The sequence below is a fragment of the Alosa alosa genome, chromosome 5 (assembly GCF_017589495.1).
Source record: "Alosa alosa isolate M-15738 ecotype Scorff River chromosome 5, AALO_Geno_1.1, whole genome shotgun sequence".
Lineage (NCBI taxonomy): Eukaryota > Metazoa > Chordata > Actinopteri > Clupeiformes > Clupeidae > Alosa > Alosa alosa.
The window spans coordinates 19,241,266-19,257,133 of NC_063193.1; the positions used below are offsets into that span (position 1 = coordinate 19,241,266).

At 42.1% G+C, this 15,868-nt stretch overlaps 1 protein-coding gene across 1 annotated transcript; it reads right to left on the bottom strand.

Annotated features, from left to right (window-relative positions):
• Positions 1-226: 226 nt before the first annotated feature.
• On the bottom strand, positions 227-14,114 carry me2 (malic enzyme 2, NAD(+)-dependent, mitochondrial). Its single transcript, XM_048243787.1, has 15 exons — positions 13,974-14,114; positions 10,805-10,945; positions 9,001-9,134; positions 8,645-8,794; positions 8,110-8,185; positions 7,839-8,000; positions 6,908-7,121; positions 6,669-6,766; positions 6,352-6,465; positions 5,897-6,008; positions 4,181-4,323; positions 3,737-3,839; positions 2,629-2,699; positions 2,423-2,521; positions 227-2,296 (listed from the first exon to the last, which is right to left on the bottom strand). Exons 2-15 carry the CDS (start codon positions 10,910-10,912, stop codon positions 2,138-2,140), a joined length of 1,743 nt encoding a protein of 580 aa, XP_048099744.1. The 5' UTR covers positions 10,913-10,945; positions 13,974-14,114; the 3' UTR covers positions 227-2,137.
• Between the last annotated feature and the right edge of the window lie 1,754 nt (positions 14,115-15,868).

Below are 15,868 nucleotides of genomic sequence, written 5' to 3' on the forward strand. Positions count from 1 at the left end.
ACGTCAACTCACAAAGTATATATATATATATATATATATATATATATATATATATATATATATATATATATATATATGTATGTATATATATATATATTTTTTAATTATTGTGCAAGAGGACGGAGAAAAATGAGAGATTTTTGTTTTAATTAGTAGGTATTGTCCTAAACATTTATCAAACAGTAGGCAAAATTACACAATAAACACAAGAGGCATGGCGAAAGAGTTGAAAACTAAAATCTCATTTATTCTGTTCGCGCACACACAAGGAGCTGGTCCAGTGTATGTGCTGTTTTGTGCGTTCATACGCTAAGGCAACATTGCATAGCGAAAATAAACCATTAAACCCCAAATTAACAATGCACATATGCAAACCACTATATATCAGAAATTATACCAAAAACACAGAGGTCCACAAGCAAACAAATACCTGGGCACTTACAGCGTTCTGGTGAGGCAAAGAGCTTTTACTAGATGAACCAGCATGACAAACACTACACATTCACGTTAACAACATAAAGACACAACTGGGTAAAACCACTAACACTTCACATCTCACGTTGTTACACTGGGTGAAAGTGGTATTGATAAGTAAAGGAATTCCCAGTGGAATCCTGGTTTGTCATCTAGACAGGGAACAGGAAAGAGGTGGTTCAATTACAAGAGTGAAATAAACCCATTGTTCAGTCTAGTGACTCACTTATGGACCCTTTCAAGAGAGTTTCATTATCAGCATCATAGTTGGCCCCACAAGACTTCCTTTCTAACATTCCATATGTTATCTTAATGCAGAGGTGGTAGATTGGGGCCCAAATAGAACGTTCAAGCATTGCTTTTGTTTTTATTGTTGAAAGGGTCTATAGCCCACCTCAATGTCAAATGTGAAATGCATCAATCATGAACAAGTGATGAACCAAAAATGACATCACAGGCATTAATATGTAGGTTATGATATGACATCAATAATAATAGTGTTAAGTGCCTCTTCAATTGAAGTGATCTTAAAATCAGTTTCAGACCTTGCAGCAGTGTAATAATTTAAAAAAGAATGACAAGAATTGCGCTGAAATCTTTGGCTCGGTAACGGAATGGTTGATGAGCAAGATGTCTCTCGAAATCTACACAGGCACTTCAGAGAGGGTCAGCCAGGGAAAAATGCATTCCATGCTGTACCATCATCTGTTCCCTGACCTTTTTAAGAATGTGAAGTGTCTACGCTAGTGATCTAGGCATTACATAAGATATCATTTAGCCAATGGTGTATTGCAAATTATGCAAGAAATGTGCCAATGCCCATGCTGACATCTATTTGATATGTGTAACTGTGGCATATATGCAACATTGTATAAGGGCATATTTATCTGTCCTGCCCAGAAAAACAGTGAGTACAGGTACTTGAAGGAAACAGGTCCAGACATCTCATTCTACCTTTGACTGCAATTCTGTCTTCAAAGCTGATGAGGGTTATTTGTATGTATTGTCATCAGGACACAACAGGGGACATTACAACATTGCATTGGACACTAGAGTTCTTAAAAATATATTTGTAATGACAATCCACAGCTCTCTCAAAAGTTTAATGAGACTAAAGATCATTCTTAAAGTCCACTGCACAATACTGGTCTTTTTAATGTTCAGTGTCTCCTGAAGAATCAAATCTGAATTCATACTCTTTCCTGCTTTGTTACAACATGTAATGCAATACATTGAAATGCGGACTGAATGAAGACAAATTAAATAAGTAATAGAAAAATAATTAAACCCCGTTTCAAATACATTTTAGAACTGATCTCATATGTGGGGAGTGTGTATGCTTGGCTTAAAGTGTAACCGATATAAAAACTGAAAATAAGAAGCCTCATGTGCCCAAGGTAAAGGGAATACATTAGGATATGACAAATCAGAGCATAGAAAAGTGAGACGAGTAGTTAGGGCTAAAACCACTGACCATGGAGTGTGTGCCATTTTCACTGGCTTTTCCATTTCATGTTTGATGGCCTGAGTCTACTGAGGTGATGGTGACCCTACAAATCCACTGCTGTCTTAGTCACGCTTCCTTTCTCTAGCACCTTCCCTAACCCGTCTGTCTGTCCGCCACACCATAACCTGTCCCAAGTGCTCCGTCCCCATCGGCCCTCTACTTTAAGGGCTTGTGGGACACCCCAGGCCAGTTGTAGATATCCGGGAGGAAAGAGTCGTAGTCGGTGTTCCAAAGAGTTGACCGCACAAACTTCTCCTTATCAAGAGGCTCTGGGTAGCGGAAGGCCATTCCCTTTGCATACACATACTCCACCACCTAAAGGGGGAGAGATTGAGATTGAGTATGACTTGGTATTAAATATCAATATGTTATATGCATATTTCCTGAGTGTCTAGTGAAAGTCCAGGCTGACTAATGTTCTAATGTGCAACACTCACTCACCTTGATTGCCATGTGGACAGACACCTCTCTGATGTTGGACAGAGGTGGGTACAGCCTTCCCTGGTTCATCTCGTTTTCGGTCACCTGGTCGGCCAGGGTCTATTCATATGAGCAGTGCAATAAGAGTGGTGCATTTCCCCAGGGCAGTGGCCATAATGAGGATAGGGTGGTATGCTAGAAGTCTGTGATTCTAAGGTACTGCTTACCTTAGCTGCCTCCAGGAACACTGTGTCACTGATGTGCCTCACTCCACTGAGGATCACAGCCAAAGCCACTCCTTCAAAATAAACACGGAGAGCACACGGACATGAGACCTGGACATTAATAAATATCTAAGAGACGTAGTCATTAATTCGAAAGCCATTATAAGTGTTTCTCCAAAATCCATGACCCCAGTCAGGGAAAGTTTTGGAAGGAAGTTCCACACAGAGACTCCTGTGTCTCTGGGTTTGACCTGCCCTATAAATGTGTTGTGTATAAATGAAGCTGCAACTGTAGAGGGCCTACCGTAGCTTGTTTATTGTCAATGGTAAATTTCCACAACACTAAACAAGAGAGTAGTGTACTAGCAGCCCGAAGGAATTTGAAGAAAAAAATATGTGCTTACAGGTTACAGCCCAGTGCCTAAAATGTAGCGAGTTGCTATTTAATAGAAATGGCGCCTTCTTCCTGTGGCCGTTTTGATGACAGCGCTTAGTTTCATAGGGTCTTCTGACAAATTCCTCTTCCCTTGTTTCATTTCCATCTTTTAAGTCCTCAATTATGACTAACTTTGCTGAGGAGTCTGAAGCAATGAATAACTGACGGAAAAGATCCATGAGATTAAACAGCTCAATGCAAGTTTCTTCATTAACAGCTTGGATCTCTAAGCTCTTACATGTATCCATGAGAATCAACAATCCCCACAGGTATTGAGTCGATTATTTGCACAAGTCTGTGTGTTCTTCAAGTGTACGGATGAGGAGCTGGGTCAAGAATGAAGCTTGCACTGACTGGACAATAGCTAGGATTTCATCCACTCATTTGCATATTTCAGGCGCATTCATGAAATTCAGCTAAAGAAAAGGCGAATTGCATTGTGCATTTCCATTTCCGTTGTGCAGACTGACACCCTCCTTATCAAATGTAGAGTTCTGACCAGCTGTGGGGTCAAAATATAATGTTGTCAGGGCAACTCTAAGGGACATACAGTACCTCATAAAATGGCACCAAATACAATTGCAAATGTATTCAAATAAACCCGTTGTTATCAACTTCAGTGGCATTATACCCTAGTTGGTGCCTGTGGCTGCATGTGGCTGCACGGGGCCTCACCTGGGAATATGTAAGCATTGTTCCCCTGACCAGGAGTCAGTACACGGCCATCTGGCAATGTGACCGGGTCAAAGGGGCTACCGCTAGCGAATAGGCATCTTCCCTGAGAACACACAGGAGAGACAAAACCAAAGCGTCAGGGAAAAGCACATGTGAAACCGCAAAGAGAAACTGCATAAAGAAAAGTACTGCCTGTCAAGCGAGAGAAAAGAAGAATGCACAAACAAAAGGAAATCAATTTTCCTTCAATGTCAGCTTGAATTAGTGTCACATTTCCTACAGCATAATAAGTATGTTATATAATATAGATGTAATGATTTTATAATTATCTTCAAAACAATCATTTTCTATATTAATGTGTCAAGTGTCACAGTAATACAGAGTCAGTTCTGACATGTGTGGCATCTCTAGACAAGCCGAATGTCTGCGTGCGCGTGTGTGTACCTCTGTTAGTGTATAGGCATCCTCTGCTGTACACTCTGCTTTGTTAGTGGGGTTGCTCAGAGCGAAGATGATTGGCCGTTCATTCAGGGAGCCCATCGCTTTGATGACATCATGTGTAAAGAGTCGCCCTGCCCCCGACACACCTGTGAAAAGAACAGCGTATTACAACAGACCTGTTTTTCACAATGCAAAGACAGGGAGACATATTTCATGTATACATTGCCTTTATGATCCGAATCCTCTGTTGTAATAAAGCGTATGCTATTTGTATTTTAGGATAGTAGATTTGGGATGTGCAGTCATAAATACAGGCACATCTCAGAAAATTAGTGGATCGTGGAAAAATTCATTTTTTCCCATAATTTATTTCAAAAAGCTCAATTGCATATTCAATTAAACTTTCATATAATATATATTCATTACATATAGTAAAATATGTCAAGCCTCTTTTTGTTTTAATCTTGATTATTCTAATCTTGATGATTACTGTATTATCAGTTTTTTTATTGTAATTATTTTGAGATGCTGGAATTTTGATTACCAGGAGGTGTAAACTGTAATGTTGACATGAGAAGAGCTCTAATCAGCTAATTAAGTCAAAACTCTGGCAATGGTTTCCTGAGCCTTTAATCTCCCAATCTGGGCAGGGCAATGACATTTCGATGATATTCTAATTTTCTGAAATGCACCTGTATGTTATATGAAATAATATATAATGACACTTTTTTATGACATTAGGCTACATGACACATGGGTGCCTTCATTCCAGCCAGAGTAAACCCACTCTATGTGATGGCACTGATCCTTGAGGCAAGATAGACATGCTGCTGTTATCAAAACTGTTGTCTCAACTCTCTTATGCAAAAGTATTCCCAGAGAAGATTACACTTAAAGCTGCTATGTGTGACGTTAGCAGTCTTAGATGACTTTGGCCAAACCCTTCCTTTAATTTGAGTTATTTTGTGTGTGCACAGCATAAAACCACCAGTCACTTCCACATTAACCAAAACCAGTAGGAGTCCAGTAAGCAGGGATCCCGATTAATGGGACAAACACCAAGCTGACGTTGGTGGTTACTAATTATAGAGCCTGGGACAGTTCCAGACATAAGTTTTTTTTCAGTTTCATGTTTCAGGATTCCAACAGTACCACACAGGGCAGCTTTAAGAAGGTGAGAAACACACAGATGTTTGAGGGAAATAAGCAGGAGTATTCATAGTTTAGGACCTTATCTGAGAGCGAAAACACTTAATGCTATAATAAGGTCAGGTTTATCAGTTGTATCTGATCAGATACTGAAAGCTATGGCCATGGCTTTCATATATTTCCTCTACCAAGGAAAAAACATAGCAGAACACTCCACTGCTGAAACAGCTCTTCAGTAGTTGTATTCTGAGCCTCCGGCCTGGCAGAAGTACGTAACCAATAGACCCTTTCAACTGCATACACAAACATGTGTGTTCTTAAGGCATTTCCGGTGACACAGAAAACAGCATTGAGCTATGGGTAACTTTGGGACAAACAAAAATGTAAAAAACAAGTTTTACAGTTGACATTTTGTAGAGCATTACGCTGAGGTCCAAGTGGATTTTAATTTCAAAGTATCTGGTTTTGCACGTTTCAACCAGAAGCCCTCTAGGAATAGATTGAAAGGTTGAAAGGGTCTATTGGAAATTGAGCTAATGACAATGCAAACAGAACAGAACTGCTTCTTACCAATGATAGCTGTGGGCTTAATAACATTGACTGCATCCAAGAAGCTCTTGACCTCTCCTGGACTGGAGTGTACAAACGCCTCTTGGTTACTGTCTGTGCCCTCTGGTCTGCCCTGTGAACACATACACACATATTAAGGCCAAGGCCCTACGCTTTCTAAGGCAACCTAGTTTCTATGTACATGACTCATTTACCCTTCCCATGTGAGACAAAAAAGGGGGCGGGGAGAATTTCCTCTAAAATACAGCAGTATTCCAGTTATCGAGTAGAAAATATGTAGAAAATGTTATTTTAATTTCCTTCACATTGTTTTTCTATTTAAATAAGTGCATGTAACCATCCTGCTCCTCAGAAGTTCAAGTGTACTTTATGCGGGGATGAAATGGCATCAGATCCCGCAACAGTATTTATTAGGCCTCCTTGATTGACCAAATTGAAATCCAGTGCAAACTGACCTGCACCAGTAGGCCGTGTTTGTCAAACAACCAGATCCTCTTCCTAGCCTCCGCCTGAGGCATGCCAGCCTCCGTCATCGCCATGGTGATAAGGTTGGCAATGCCCACAGCTGCCTAAGTGGAAGAAATAACATAAAATCACGTCCTGGTTTATTCATTTTTGTTTGGCTTTTTTAATGCTTTAGATTGCTGTACATGCATTTCAACTTGGCTGTTCTACATTCATTAAGCCATTGAGAACGAAAAAAACAAACAAATCTTGATCTTGTTCTTTATGTATTTTTTTTTTTAATCTGAATCTGAATCTTTATCTTTACCTCTCCAGCTCCCAGAAATAACACATTGTGCTCAGTGATGGGCTTCCCAATAGCCTTTTGAGCAGCCAACAGCCCAGCAAGAGCAACTGATGCAGTGCCTGAAACAAAGAACCATTACTTACTGCATACAGTGGAAAGTAAGGTCACATTCTCAAAATACTACACATTGCTACTCAGAAGATTAACAAGTATTCTTTAAAAACACACAATGCACAATGTAGATATATGCTGTGACTAACCTTGGATATCATCATTAAAGGTGCAGTACTTCTCCCTGTATTTCTTTAGGAAGCGGAATGCATTGTGGTTGCCGAAGTCCTCAAACTGAATCAGGGTGTCCTGGCCATATTTCTCCACGATCGCCTCCATAAACTCATCAATGAGGTCATCGTAGAGCTGAGAGCGATCTCGCTTCTGGTACAGGCCCATGTAGAAGGGGTCTTTCAGCAGAGTCTGCAAGGGGAGAGAGAGAGGAGTCTTGAAGAAAGCCTGAAGGTGCAAGACTTGTATCCTCTTTTCAGTCCTTAACCAGTGATCTTCACCTCACGACAAAGACTTGCTGGGTTACTTTTTTTGCCATTTTACGATAATAAAGGGTAAAAAGGAGTAGAAAGGGTCCTTCAGCAGAGTCTGTGAGTGTGAGAGGAGTAATCACACCATCACTCATGAGTCTGTGACTGTGATCGGAGTAATCACACCATCACTCATGAGTCTGTGACTGTGAGAGGAGTAATCTCACCATCACTCATGAGTCTGTGAGTGTGAGAGGAGTAATCTCACCAGCACTCAAGAGTCTGTGAGTGTGAGAGGAACAATCACACCAGCACTCATAGCTTTACCCCCTCTTTGGCCTTTCTGCTTCACCAGAAAGCAATAGGTTCACAACAGGGTGTGAGTTTTAGAGTTTGCATGCTCATCTGCGGCAGGCTCATTTCAGCTTTGTATGCTGTGCCAGTGGCTGCAGTGCTGAGAAACTTGTCGGAGGTGAACAAAAAAAAATAAAAACACAGCAGTCCACCGACTAAAATAGCTCTTTTTAAAGGGTGAGAGGGTATCTGCTAAAACAGCTATGCTAAAGCCTCCCCCAGGGCTATAGCGGTTAGCGCAACAACAAAAGACATTCATTAGCAGCAGCGGCGGTGTGCTAACGCTCCAGCCATGCCCACTGACCTCATTGTCTGTTCCCACATCGATGCACACGGGAAGGCATTTCTCTGGCCTGATTCCACCGCACGCCGTGTAGAGGCACAGCTTCCCGACCGGGATGCCCATCCCGTACACACCCAAGTCGCCCAAGCCCAGGATGCGCTCGCCGTCCGTCACCACTACAGCCTGGTAACGCAACACGTGCAGGTGAGGAACAGAGCAGCAGTGTGGCGAATTGGAGCCATTTGTGAAAAGCGGAGTCAAATGCAACAAGCTGAGAGCCACATGCACATACCGCTACGTCAGTCTCAGGCCAGTTATCCAGGATGGAGCGCACGTGACCTCGGTCCATGATGGATATGAAGAGACCTCTACAGAAAACAATGGCGAGGCTTGAACTATTCACTTCAAAATCCTAGCTCCATCTCTATAGACCCTTTCAACAAGGTAAACAAAAACAATGCTTGAACGTTCTATTTGGGCCCCAATCTACTTCCTCTGCATTAAGATAACATATGGAATGTTAAAACGGAAGTCTTGTGGGGCCAACTATGATGCTGATAATGGAACTCTCTTGAAAGGGTCCATATCTTCCAGCTCAAGAGACCTCAAGAGGCACAGTTGTAGGCTGAATCACATTGCTTTCACTTGCACCCTTGCAGCCATCTTAGGGTACTTTTATGAGGTAGTAGAAAGACAGGCAAGACGCCCATATCTCCTTGGATTCAATTCCTTGAGCATGTACTTTAGGAGCGCAAGTGTGAGCAATGCAATTCGGCTCCTAGTGTTGTGGAACTAGTATATCTGCAGGTGGTCAGTGGTGAACTTACTTTGGCCTCCTGAAAATGTGTCCATACTGTGTGCAGGCCAGTCCGACTGTGGGCGTGTAGACGATGGGCATGAGGTCCTCGATGTCTTCCATCAGCAACCGGTAGAAGAGGCGCTCGTTACGCTCCTGGACTCCCATCAGGTAGATGTACCTGAACACAGACGAGTTGCATGAACACGACCTACCAAACGCTACACAGAGAAAAAGGTATATATGCAAAAACATAGCCTAAAGTCATGTGGAACAGCAAGTTCACCGAGTTAATAAATCACGTCTAGACATTGCAATCATTTCACATCACAATGAGCCAACTTGCGACTACAGGAAACTGCAAGTTCATGACGTGGCAAGTCTCACTTCTGCAATGGGTCAGACATTTTCGACAGATTCTTTTGGAAGCGTGTGGCCTGGATGTCCTGGGTCTCGATTTTGGGCGGAAGAAGGCCCTGGATCCCGAGAATCTGACGCTCCTGCAGCGAAAAGGCCATTCCCTGGAAGGAGGACAATGAAAAAGGATGATGATGACAGAGAGAGAGAGAGAGGGAGAGAAAGAAAGAGTGATGACTTGATGAGTGTTGTGCTATTTATGCTACAATAACAGAATCAGACAGGTGCTAGAAGCTGGCACTAAAACACTGGCTTGGTATGACAGCTCTATCACGAGCTGTCTAGCATTACATGGTTTTGTGACAACACAGCAAGCCTCCACTGTGACACGGGCCTTATTATGTGATAAGAATGCAGAAGAAATGGCTTTGTGAGGTTAGCTCTTCATGCACTAATGCAGCACTGGTGCAATACGCTAATAACTGGCAGAAAGGGACACCATAACCAAAACAAAACCATGCAACTGAGTAAACAGCACAGAGGAACTATTTCAGCAGTTGCTTTCATAAATATTTAATGTTGTGTATGAAGGTTAGCTAGCTCAGTAGTAGCCTGTAACAACAACTGGCACTCTGTGAATGCGGTCTGGCATGCATCCTAACAGGCATGCACTGGTTAATTTAGCACAGGTTAATTTGGAAACCACTGGATCAGCCTTTACACAAGCTTTACACAATTTCCAATATGGGATTGACATGCTTCCAACTTCCCCACTAATGGGACATTATATACACTTTCCCAAACCCTGTTGCCAGTAGGGACATAATGTGTTGGCCATTGTTGAATAAATGTATACATTCTTCTTGATCCGACTTTAATTCTTCAAGGTTTGCCAATACTGTTTGTATCACTTTGCCTAGCTCTAGCAGTGCTGCCGATGTTGTTATTATGCCTACATTTTCTAAATGCATCACTTCAATGTCATCACACTTAGCCACAATGGCATCACTACTGGTCACTAATTGTTCTGCCCTTCAGAGTGGCTGATTCATTTTGCATTATGGTTTCCAGTCTGAGATGATAGCAATAGGCTACTCTAAGTCATTACCACTGCACGTCTTAAACTGAAACTGGTGGAAACCTTTGAGGAATTGTAGACCGAGTAGAGGAAGAGGAAGGTGTCGGGAAGATGATATGTGTGTGTGTGTGTGTAAGGGGCAGCTGGCCATGAAACCAATAAGGGGAGTCCTCAGAGAGACACCCCTCAGCTGTCCACATGCACTCTCAGATGCTCTGGGGCCGCAGTGGCGACCTGAGCGAGTGGTTAGGGAGCACGTCTGCCTGAAAGTCAAGCAAGCCGGAGCAGGCAACATATGGAAACCATAGCGCCTGGTGTTTATCAGGGACTGCACAATACTGAGCGGGGGAGTTGGGCTCTCCACCAATCAGAGTTGGGGTTACCTCATTGCAATGCATGCACCCATTTTGTGTCGAGTCACGCTTGTAATGCACTCCAGGCTCAAACATTTAGGATGTATCTAGTGGTACGGACTGTACTTCAGGAATCATTAACCATTTCTTATCCATTCTGATTTAATTTCACCTATGTTTGACCTAAGATAGGAGCTAGTTACAGTACTGTAGAGCAGCTAAGTTATTGCATTTACGGTTTGTAATTACACTGCAACACTTGAAATAGATATTCATAAATCGTATGGTTAAGTATCACCAGTTGTGCAACAGCCTAATCCACTATTTTGGCGCATTAAAACAACAAGCAAAAATCAACTCTGTTTCTTTGTTGCCATCCTCATAAAGTGTGAAGAAGACCTACCTTATTGGTGCGGGGGTTCAGCATGAGGGGTTTGCCCTTCTCCTTGGTGTGGACCCATCGGCTGGCGGCCACGCATGGGCGCACAGTGAACCTCAACCTGGACAGCATGACTGCTGGATGGATGACTGTGGTAGTGGTTCTCTGAGGGAAGAGAGGTTACTGAGGTCTAGGCAGAACGACTCTGTACTCACTCATGCATACAGTAGAGACTAGTGACTGGTCTCAGTGACGTTGCATGAGTGAGCACTTTTAGACATCATTGCTTTCTTCCTTTCCTGAGTTTAACAAAGGCAGGGAAACCACCACCATCGCCTCCATACACATGTGACATGTGAGCATTCTCTCACGCACACACGCACGCACACACACACACAGAATAGTCATGACTTTGGTTCAGCTATAGCCTACAGGGCCAGTGGCAAGCTCACAGTCATCAGTATTCACACCACTGCCACACACACACTTTGCTTATTGCATTTGCTGAATTATGAGGCTGCCCTTCCCCCCTCCCCTCTTCAGAGAGGAACACACTGCAGAGGAACATATGCAGGAGGCCAGTGATGACGACAGCGGACCCCTCCCCCGTGTCTTGACCTTATACAATGTTCTCACTGCACATGGAGAGAGAAGCCCATCTAGGACAGACACACTGGTCACTGACAGCAGGTCTCCACAAGAGATTACGCCCACTGATAAGAACAGACAGATTGTAATCTGGGTTGAGAAGTAATTTACAGCTGAATCTGATGCAAGGGGGGCGGGGGGGTTTCTAGTGACTGTCTTTAATCTTCCAACTTAAAGGTTGTTTAGTATTGGAGTTTTACCATGAGACCTCAAATGCCACACAAATGCTCGGATTCCCCTTATGTGAAAGTGGGCCTAGTTAGTATAATGACTGTGACAAAGTCAAACGCAAACATACACGGCCCCACATTTAAGGCCCTTGTATTGTTCCAACAAATAAGCAGTGCGCTAAAATTAAACTTAAGTCTTTGGGTGCAAGTAAAGAACAACTGTGAGAAAAAAAAAATACACTCTCAAGCAACTTACTTTAACTTAATTTACTGGAAGCAAATCAGTACTTTTTTGGTACAAGTTCTTGTACATGTTTCTTGTGTTGTTCCATCATGTGTAATTTAATACCGCATTGAAGCAGTCTTTAGTTACTGTTGTGATCACATGATAGTCCGATTATTTATTCAGTTGATAAGAGACGTTATTTTCAGCTGCTGCCAAATGCCAACTATCCAGAGTAGCACATTGGATAACAACAGGGAGGAACAGGAAGCCCATTGAGGTTACTCTGGAGAATAATTGTCTAAAACATTGCTTCAGCAAAGCACAACTGAAACCAGAAACCTTCAGGACTGCTCCAAGTCCAAGTCTAATCCACTAACCACTGTGAATGCCGACCACACACATCACAGTGAGCTGCCCTGACTGTTTTGAAACATTGTATATTTCATCACAAAGGATTAAGCAAAGGTCTGAAACCTGGAAGGAGGTGGTGACATTTCACATTCACTCTAATAAGGTCATCTGGGGTCAGCCTTAGTTGCCTTGTTCCCTTGAAAGCAGGTACATGATACAACGTTGACACTCCAGATAGACTAAGTCTGGACTAGCTGTAACATTATAGATAGTGTCTACGCAAGGTGCTGGCATACAGGCGGTGTAGACTCACAACCACGGTGTCATCCAATCTCCAATCAAATGGGTGCCACACTTAGATGTAAAGGTAAAGTGAGGATAGTTTCCAGACAAAAATACTAAGCAGGAAGTTAACTTAATTGCCCATAAAAGCAGCTCAAATGATCAAATCACACAGTAGGCCAGCACATTGGTAACCAATTTGATAGTTTGATATTAACTTGATAGTAATTCACTTTCAGCAGTTTCCCCTGTGCTGTGTGTGCTGGAATGTAACATCCACATGAGTAACAAGGGGTATATCACAAAAATAAGCAGTTTGAAATTCCACATCAACTGCTGAAAACTGCTCTCAAATGTGGAGAGTTTGGAATTTAAAGTATGGTAAATTGATGCTTAAAGAATGGTCTAGACTCTTGAGCGTTGCGGGATGACTAACAATGCCTCTACAAACACAGACCACTCCTGTTCTCATACCACACTGTACCTGAAGCGATCCACTCCCTTTTACTTCATACAGAGATTAAGGTATGTTTTTTATTACTGCCAACCTGTCTAGGAGACAAAGTGCACATTCAGTGGCATCTGTCTGCACACTGACAATGGTTTTACGATGTATAAAGTGATAGAGGAAGTGATGCATCCCCTTAGTATATCTTACATTAGTTCTTCAATGTTCAGTAAGAACAGCAGCAATTATTTCAGTTGTATTCAATATTTGTTGAATGTTGACACTCTCTAAGGCCAAGGTAATGTGTGTTAGCCAAAGAATAAACCTTTACAACAGTGATTTCCTCACTCAGGCCGAAGTAACCGTTTGAAACACCCTAAAATGCCCCACAAACAGTCTGTTCCTGAGCCACAGTAACCCTCACCCTAGCCTGACATTTAGCTCGCCATTTAACAGCTGGCAGATGCCTATTTTAGGAAAGTGCCCAAAACAATCAGACACCGTGAGATTTTGAAGTCACAAAGGAAAGATTTCCAGGAAAACTTCAGTTGGAGTAACCTCCAGTAAACATCCAATTACAATTCATTAACAGCTGCACGTTCTTCTTAGACTAACTAAAGCCTTGCAAATGAATGAGAATGTGGCGATTAACCATTAACGTTAACTTTAACTTCATGAAGGAGGATGACAGGAAGCGATTTCAAATCGCTGTCAAAATGTCATGCGCTTTTGGTGGGAGGAAAAAGACTGAATAGTGAATAGCCATGATAGCGCTCAAACCTGTGGCGCTGTGATGAAAAGGACACACGGATGGAAAACAAAGGAAGACGCGAGAGGACAAACGAGCTGTCGATTCACTAGACTACGTTTATCTCACTAAAACCCCTGCGAAACAGTTAGCCAGTCTGCTAACTTGACGTCTGCTTTTGTATCGCTAGCGAGCTTTGCTTTGCCACCATCTAACATAACGTTGGTTAGCAAGCGCTACGCAGCTGGCTACAGACCTTATCAGCAAACTGAATATTTAATCTAAAATTCTCTTTCTGTGATTCATTAATTTGTACTCACCTTTAAATGAGGATATATCTATTTATTTTCCCTTCACTCGCGGCTTGAGGACATGGTATTCAAGCTGCCGACAACCTACAGCCCTTCCAGCCAGTAGGAGAAGAGGCTGTCAGAGACTGGTGATCACGAATGAATACTACACCAGGCGGCACAGCAAAGGCTTCTGTTAGAGAGAGCCCGAAGGTTTGGCCAATCGGAAGAGCGCATTCTGAATCTGAAACTGTACAGAGCCCCCTAGTAATAAATGATCTGCCGTGGTGAAGCCAGTCTCCGAATGGGATTATACAGTGGCAAAGTCACGTACGTAGTCCTTGATACAATTATTATCCTTTTTACACATCGTTTAACCGCATCTTTTCATTAGTTTCAAAATCGAATTAGCCCTAACCTAACAAGCCCATGCTTTATCACCAAACGCATAGTACAGTCGCATAAAACATTATACAGGTAGGCCCTCTCTGTTACAGCTGTATCACAAGGACTTGTGATTGATTGCCAGTTTCTTTAAATTATCTTAATAAAAAAAATAAAAAAACTGAAGAAAATCATGGGCTGCTGTTGAGTTGTATTTACTAGGTTGACTCCATAGATGGTGCTGTTTAGCTACATTGAGCATTGTGTGTAGCCTACTGTAATCTGTCAACAGAGGTGAAACTATGTGAAACCAGTAGGCTACAGCATTGTATCATACATGTACAACACCACCATTCAAAAGTTAGAATAACCATTCGTTTCAGCATTCAAAATGTGTAGGACTCCATCTTAACTGCTTTCCCCCCAAGTAGGTTGGGATCTGTTCGAGCTATTGACAATGAAACTCGCTCCAGTTGAGTGTCTATAGGGCAGTGGTTCTTAAACTGGGGGTCGCCAAAAATATTGGAGGGGTCGCAAAATTATTTGCACTCTGGATTAAATACATTTTTCTAAAGGTTTTTAGTCAAAGGCTGCCATTGCCATAATGCCTTTGGTGTTGATATAGTGTGATATGGTGTTGATATGTTCTGCCTCTGCTTCCAAAGCCCATCTCACAACATTTCGAAACCAAATTCCGCCGGTTAGAGAGAAGGGGTCTCGCGAGACTTGGCCCATGTTTTTGGGGGGCTGCCAGACAAAACGTTTAAGAACCACTGATATAAGGCATGCTTTGTGAAGTAAAACTGAATTACTTGAAAAACTAAAAACTAAACTGAAAAACTGAATTCTGCACATCCTTACCTGCAGCGCTGTCAGAAAAGCAAGCCCTGCCCCTTACTTTTATCCTCAGATGGTGCATGCAAGGACTCCTCCAGTAGGCTATATTTTCATGATATATTGCAAAGTTTGTTCTCTGTGATCTTAACACTTACAACTCAGATCATTTTTTAAATAATTTCCCCGCCCATTTGTCTTGGCATTTCATTGGCCAGTCGAGGATATGCCTAGAAAGTCAGCATTCCAGAGTCTCTTTACTATTTAAGTGAAGACTGCTGTTTTCTAGGTCCTATAGCCTAATAAAGCTGCCAGCTGCCATTATGTGTCTGTTCCTCAAACTAGATTCTGATGTTCTTAGCCACCTGCAGTTAGGAGCTACTGCTTTTTTCTGAATCCTCAATAGGACATGTTTGCACTATTCTGCGAGAAACACCTTTGTAAAATATGCTCAGGAAGACCATAGTGAAGTCAAATGCTGAGTAGGCCAAAAGAAGGCTTTCTGTTTTTATCGCTTCTTTAAACAGTGTGTGTGTGTGTGTCTCTGTGTGTATGTTTGTTCATCCTCTTACACAAGAAACACAATAATTCTTACACAAATGATTTCAATAAGAATTTAGTATCAATGTTGTGAACACCAATTCAATCTTTATAATGCTGTTATTATGATCCAATATAAGAGGGGGATTAATGACCATACACAAAAG